General features: G+C 37.1%; 1 protein-coding gene across 1 annotated transcript; it reads right to left on the bottom strand.

Moving 5' to 3' along the window:
- Positions 1-7852, bottom strand: LOC131600113 (uncharacterized). The gene is made up of 3 exons (XM_058872336.1): positions 7796-7852; positions 6197-7221; positions 1-281 (listed from the first exon to the last, which is right to left on the bottom strand). The coding sequence occupies exons 2-3, from the start codon at positions 7215-7217 to the stop codon at positions 268-270; spliced, it is 1035 nt and encodes a 344-aa protein (XP_058728319.1). The 5' UTR covers positions 7218-7221; positions 7796-7852; the 3' UTR covers positions 1-267.
- Positions 7853-7960: the final 108 nt, after the last annotated feature.

Here is a 7960-nt window from a genome sequence, read left to right as displayed (position 1 = left end):
TATAATGATTCATGTCCCATACCATGATCATACATCGACTAATAAATCTCAATTCAACATAAACATAATCATAATGGTTTGGCTTGTAAACCTCTCAAAAGACATGTAACTAATAATTAAGTTCACCAGTCATAGCATAATACATACGCAATTATAACATGAGTTCAAATACACCTAGTCTACCCAGTGTTACATGACCAGAGCATCGACTCACTACCTAGTCTCCAATAACCAAGGAAGAACCTCCGGCTAAGTCACACGCGGCTACTAAACTCCAGAACCTGCATGTCGCCAACGAGGGCAACATTAAAACAGAAGGGTGAGAATACGAACCATTATGAAGAAAGTATAACAGAATATAATGGTTAAATCAACAATTCAAGTAATTGGTCATACTATGTAAAACAGGATAGATAATAGTAATCAACACATATTTCACATGTTATCGAGTATACAACAAGCTTAAATAGTATAATATTTCAATTCTACTATTATATTCTCAATTAAGTACTCAATCATAATTCTCACATATTCACACATCTAATCAAATATGTATTCAAACTTCACTCGTTTCAATTATCAAACTCATACACATATCACAACTACATCAAATTCACATACTCAATTATCGCATAATTTTAATGTGACTCAATGCAAGATATGTGACGCTATGCATGTGGTACCGAATTGTGAACCCAAAGTTTCAGCGCTTTCCGATTCAATATCTAGAATCCAAGCCACGCTTCCGATCCGGACAAGACCAAAGCCCACCAAACGTAAACATATAGTTTACCGCTTTCGATTCACTTTAGAATCTAAGCCTCGGTTATGTTTCAAAGCAAACCACCTTTGTTTCAAGGCACACCATGATATGAATGTATGTACAAAGTTAACCAACATATGCGATTAAGATCATCTCTACCATCTTAATACTTAGCATAACACAATAATTCACTCTATGAATTATCCACAAAATTGTACACGACATTCTCATCACATAAGCATGGTTCACATATAATAGTCAACACTCAATTTCAATCCACCATTCCATTTAACACTATTAATTAATATTATCATATGCTAACTCACAATTTGTCAATTTCATATGGTTTACTCACTTCCATATTAAACCAACAAGACATTAGTATTTTTATCATCTAACTATTTCTAATTTTTAATTATAGGACCATAATAGAATTAAAACCAATTACTAACCTTATGAGGGTATTTTAGTTTACTAAGAAATCAATTCCATTTCACACATGCTCACTTACTAACTAGTCTAAACATATATGTACATATTATATATATATATATATATATATATATATATATATATATATATATATATATATATATATATATATATATATATATATATATATATATTCTCATTTAATGAATTGTGAGGACAACCTACATTTTCATTGAATTAATGACTACCTAGTATGTAGTTACTACACTTGCTCTTACAAAATTCCAAAGTGCTACAGTTAGGGAAGTGATACAATGGTCCATTAAATGATGATGGCATTTCCACGTTTTTGGTTTTATGGCTAAGGAAAAATGGGTACATCATGCTTCTAAAAAAAAAAACAAACAAACCGAAACAGGGCAATGGAAAGATGAGTTTATTCTCATTCTTCATGTAAATATGCTACAGCAAAAGAAAATCTATTCCATTTCAAGTGTGTAGTCATATAATTAATTCTATCAAGTGTGTAACCATATAATCAACTCTATCAAGTGTGTACCATATAATTAATTCTATCAAGCCATGGCGCTATAGTGCAGAAAATATTACAAGGGTATTCTTTTTCTTTCAATTGGCCAATGGTACTTCACTGTGAAATAAAAGTATGTGGTATCAGTATATTCATCAAAAGCAAGTGATTTATTTCCGGATCCTTCCATTGGCCAGAACAAGAAACAGTGGTTTTATTAAATAACAAGTAATGGTTTGAGTCATCATGTATTTCTAGCTAGGGGCTGTAGCGAGTCATCAAAGCAGTATGGTTGGTGGCTCATAATTTTCACTTGGATTCATAGTTAAATTTCACTAACAAGTTCATTTAATAAAGAGTGATATGGCCCACATTTTTAATTGGCCAAGAGCAAAGGAAACACTAACAGTCACAGCATGAATAAAAGGAACAAAGAAAAACAAAACACGACACGTTTCCAGCATCGGTGCGGTATACACCCACGGCTGCAACAACTGCCTCCGGCCATCATCCCCATGTGGTGATGTCATTTCGATGACTCATACTCCATTTTTCTCATTTCGTTTTTCATGAATATGTGAACACAGGAGTGTTCATTTCTAGTATAGAGGTTAAACACTCATTTTATAAGATTCACTATGAACAAAATATAACTACATTAATCTACCAATCACCCCATTATACTAGCCCACAATGATTATGGATTCTCCCCCTTACCTCTTGATTTCTCCTCCAAAACCCTAGCTCCTCTTCTTGCTCCTCTCCTCCACTTCTATTCTTCAAAACCAGCAAAATGACAAAATGATGTCTCTACCCCTTATTTCCTCTCTTACTATCTTTATTTATTTTGGGCTTTAAAATTACTAACACCCCCTAATTGCTTATCACTCTAAATAATAGGCCCAATTAATTTAACTCTCTAATAACTTAATTAATTCTATTAAACACAAATGCACTCAAGTTAATTTAATTAAATTAATAATTAAACTTCATAATAGTTGAATAATTAATTAACTCTCTAAAAATATATATATAGAATATTATAATAAAAAAATAATAAATACTAAAAAAAAACGGGTTGTTACAACTCTCCCCAACTTAAAAGATTTTCGGCCTCGAAAATTTACCTCAAACGAATAACTCCGGATACGATTCCTTCATCTTATCCTCGAGTTCCCAAGTGATGTTGCCATCGGCGACTCCGCCCCATATTACTTTCACCAAAGCGATCTCCTTACCACGAAGCTTCTTCACCTCAAGATCTTCAATTCGCATAGGTGTTGTATCAACCGTCAAATTATCTCTTACTTGAACGTCGTCCAATTGAACAACATGCGATGGATCCGCAATATATCTCCTCAATTGTGACACATGGAACACATCATGGAGATTAGAAAGAGACGGTGGCAACGCAATCCGATAAGCTACTTCACCCACTCTTTCCGAAATTTGGTATGGACCAATAAAACGTGGCGTCAACTTACGCGACTTCAACGCTCTACCCACTCCCGTTATTGGCGTAACACGGAGGAACACATGATCATCCTTCTCAAATTCAAGAGCTTTCCTTCTCTTATCATGGTAACTCTTTTGGCGGCTTTGAGAAGCCCTCATCTTCTCTTGAATCATCTTAATCTTATCCGTAGTCTCTTGAATCAATTCGGGTCCAACCACAGCACTCTCTCCCGACTCATACCAACACAAAGGAGTTCTACACCTCCTACCATAGAGAGCCTCAAAAGGTGCCATTCCAATACTTGAATGGAAACTGTTGTTATAAGTAAACTCGATCAAAGGCAAGAAACTATCCCAATTTCCTCCTTGTTCCAAAACACAAGATCTTAAAAGATCTTCAAGTGACTGAATAGTCCTCTCCGTTTGACCATCGGTTTGCGGATGATACGCTGAACTCAAACGCAACTTCGTACCCAATGCACTTTGCAGACCTTCCCAAAATCTCGAAGTGAACCTCGGATCTCTATCCGAAACAATACTCGATGGAATACCATGCAAGCACACAATTCTCTCGATGTATAACTTAGCAAGTCTATCCATTGAATAATCCATCCTCATCGGAATAAAATGAGCACATTTAGTCAATCTATCCACAACGACCCAAATTGCCTCACAATTACTCGATGTCTTCGGCAAACCTGAAACAAAATCCATGGATATACTATCCCATTTCCACTCGGGAATAGATAACGGTTGCATCAAGCCAGACGGTTTTTGATGTTCAATCTTTGACTTTTGACAAGTCAAGCAAGAATACACAAATTCCGCTATGTCCTTCTTCATACCTTGCCACCAAAACATTTTCCTCAGATCTTGATACATTTTAGTAGCGCCCGGATGAATACTTAAACCACTTCTATGTCCTTCCTCAAGAATCCTCTTTCTCAAATCCGCAACATCTGGAACACAAACTCGATCACGACACTTCATAATACCATTCTCATCAATTCGAAAGTCACCACCTCTTCCTTGATTAATCAATGTGAATCGATCAACCAAACTCAAATCAGATTTCTGTCCTTCTCGAATCTCATCCGAAATACCACTAGTAAGCTTCAACATACCAAGCTTCACACCACAAGAAGTCTCTTCGCACAACAAACTCAAGTCTCTAAATTGTTCCAACAATTCCAACTCTCGAACCATCAACATAGACATGTGTAATGACTTCCTACTCAATGCATCGGCTACAACATTCGCTTTACCAGGATGATAATTTAACCCAAAATCGTAGTCCTTCAAGAACTCCAACCATCTTCTTTGTCTCATATTCAACTCTTTCTGATCGAACAAGTACTTCAAGCTCTTGTGATCACTAAATACATCAAACCTTGATCCAAATAAATAATGTCTCCAAAGCTTTAACACAAACACCACAACTGCTAACTCCAAATCATGTGTAGGATAATTCCTCTCATGAACCTTGAGTTGCCTTGAAGCATAAGCTACAACTTGCCCTCTTTGCATTAGAACACCTCCCAATCCTAACAAAGAAGTATCACAGTAAACCACAAAAGGTTCTAACGGATCCGGTAAAATCAAAATGGGAGCAGAAGTCAATCTTCTCTTAAGTTCTTGGAAATTCTCTTCACATTGCGAAGTCCAAATAAAGGCTTGAACTTTTCTAGTCAACTGCGTCAACGGTAATGACAACTTCGAAAACCCCTCAATGAACTTCCTGTAATAGCCAACCAATCCCAGAAAACTTCTAATCTCAGCAACAGACTTAGGAGCTTCCCATTGAGATACGGCTTCCATCTTCGAAGGATCAACAGAAATACCTCCACTTGAAATCACATGCCCAAGAAAGCTTACTTCACTTAACCAAAATTCACATTTAGACAGCTTAGGAAACAACTTCTTCTCTTTTAACACGGACAAAACAACCCTCAAATGCTCAGCATGCTCCTCCTCACTCTTAGAGTAAATCAATATGTCATCAATGAATACCACAACAAACTTATCCAGGTAGTCATGAAAGATCCTATTCATATACTCCATAAACACACCAGGTGCATTAGTCACACCAAACGGCATCACAGAGTATTCGTAATGACCATACCTCGTCCGAAAAGCAGTTTTCTGAATATCCTCAGCTCTAACGCGAATCTGATGATAACCAGACCTCAAGTCAATCTTGCTAAACACACATGCTCCCACCAACTGATCCATCAAGTCATCAATTCTCGGAAGTGGATATCGGTTCTTAATCGTCACTTTGTTCAATTGTCTATAATCAACACATAATCTCATCGAACCCTCTTTCTTCTTGACCAATAGAACAGGTGCACCCCACGGCGATACACTAGGACGAATAAATCTCTTCTCAAGCAATTCTTCTAGTTGACTCTTCAACTCTTTCAACTCTGAAGCGGACATCCTATATGGAGCCATCGATACAGGACTAGTCCCAGGAACTAAGTCAATTGAAAACTCAACTTCTCGTTCTGGTGGTAAATCAATTATATCATCAGGAAATACCTCTGTAAATTCACAGACTATAGGCAATTCTTCAATGGTTCTCTTCTCGCGCACATCTAAGGTTGCTAACAACATAAACAATTCAGCTCCACCATGAATCGATTCGTTGACTTGCTTAGCGGATAAGAATGAATCTTCTTTAATACAATTCTCAGGAAAAATGACCGTCTTATCAAAACAGTTGATATGCACACGATTAAATTCCAACCAATTCATGCCCAAGATCACATCAAGTTGTTCTAAAGGAAGACAAATTAAATCGATCCCAAAATCTCTACCAAAGATGCTCAATGGACAATTCAGACATACATAAGAAGTAGAAACAGAACCCATAGCAGGTGTATCAATAACCATACTTCTACGCATATCAGATAATACAAGATTCAATCTTCTAGCACAATCCAAGGAAATGAAAGAATGTGTCGCACCAGTATCAATAATAGAAATCAAAGGTGTACCATTAATGAAGCACATACCTTGAATTAGCCTCTCATCAGTAGTGGCTCCCGTACCAGACAATGCGAACACTTTTCCTTTTGCTTGCTCCTTCTTTGGCTTGTCACATTTTGTACTAACGTGGCCTTTCTCTCCACAGTTGAAACAAGTCACATTCGAACCACCTCTACAATTAGTAGCTATGTGACCATACTTGCCACACTTGAAACAAGTAGTAACCTCTTTCTTGCACTCAGCAACTTTATGACTCTCAACTCCACATTTGAAACACTTAGGTGAAGTGGAAGATCCTCCCCAACTTGGCTTCTTGCCAAAACCAGCTTGTTTCCTCTTGTCATCATACGGTTTCCCACGATCCTGATTCTTTCCTTTCAAACTCTTGTAGATAGAGGCACTCTCTCTACTATCCTCATCATAAATCCGACTCTTGTTAACCAATTCAGTAAAACGGGTAATCTGTTGGTAACCAATAGCCTTCTTGATATCATGTCTCAAGCCATTCACAAACTTCAAGCATTTAGATCTCTCAGCATTAGCAATATTATAGTGGGGACAATACTTGATAAGCTCCTGAAACTTAGCAGCATAAACAGCAACGGTACCATTTCCTTGCTTCAACTCAAGGAACTCCACCTCTTTCTTCCCACGACAATCTTCAGGAAAATAGTTCTCCAAGAAGACATCACGGAAAAGATCCCAAGTAACCTCAATGCCATCTTCTTCAAACCTCTGAAGAGTGTTGTTCCACCAATCTTCAGCTTCCTTTTCCAGCATATGAGTACCAAACTGCACTCTCTGAGCATCAGTACAGTTCATGACTCTAAAGATCTTCTCAATCGCCTTCAGCCAAGCTTGAGCTTTATCAGGTTCATGTTCACCTTCAAAAACAGGAGGATTGTTCCTCTGGAATCTCCCTAAAGCACGGTACTCATCATCATCTCCATTTCGGTTACCAGCATTCGCTTGAGGAATCTGACCAATGGAGCCAGCCAACATCCTCAACGCCTCAGCAATAGCATCATCATTCCTGCCTGCAACCATCGTCCTAGACAACCAAACAACCAGATAAACAGTATCGATCGTGTCAGATACACAAATCAAATACAACAAGATAAGAAAACATTAAAGACTATTGACCAACTGGTCGACCATGCTCTGATACCACTAATGTAACACCCCTTTCTATACCCCAAAATATTTAACAAATAATCAGAGAATAACATGCATATAATTCAAAAGGGCGTCACATTGATGCTTTTAGAAGAACTAAAACCTTAAAAAAACTGACAGCATTTATCTATACAGCACAATACTCTTGGTCATTTTTAATAACACTCAATATCAAATCACAATTTAACCTGAATATGCATTCACAGCGGAAATATATGATACTCATGTGATTTATAATGATTCATGTCCCATACCATGATCATACATCGACTAATAAATCTCAATTCAACATAAACATAATCATAATGGTTTGGCTTGTAAACCTCTCAAAAGACATGTAACTAATAATTAAGTTCACCAGTCATAGCATAATACATACGCAATTATAACATGAGTTCAAATACACCTAGTCTACCCAGTGTTACATGACCAGAGCATCGACTCACTACCTAGTCTCCAATAACCAAGGAAGAACCTCCGGCTAAGTCACACGCAGCTACTAAACTCCAGAACCTGCATGTCGCCAACGAGGGCAACATTAAAACAGAAGGGTGAGAATACGAACCATTATGAAGAAAGTATAACAGAATATAATGGTTAAATCAACAATTCAA

The sequence above is a fragment of the Vicia villosa genome, linkage group LG1 (genome assembly GCF_029867415.1).
Source record: "Vicia villosa cultivar HV-30 ecotype Madison, WI linkage group LG1, Vvil1.0, whole genome shotgun sequence".
Lineage (NCBI taxonomy): Eukaryota > Viridiplantae > Streptophyta > Magnoliopsida > Fabales > Fabaceae > Vicia > Vicia villosa.
This window is presented reverse-complemented; position numbering and strand designations above follow the sequence as displayed.

Bases quoted from the DNA above. Each gene is read 5' to 3' on its own strand.
- LOC131600113 (XM_058872336.1), bottom strand. From the start codon at position 7,217: ATGGTTGCAGGCAGGAATGATGATGCTATTGCTGAGGCGTTGAGGATG.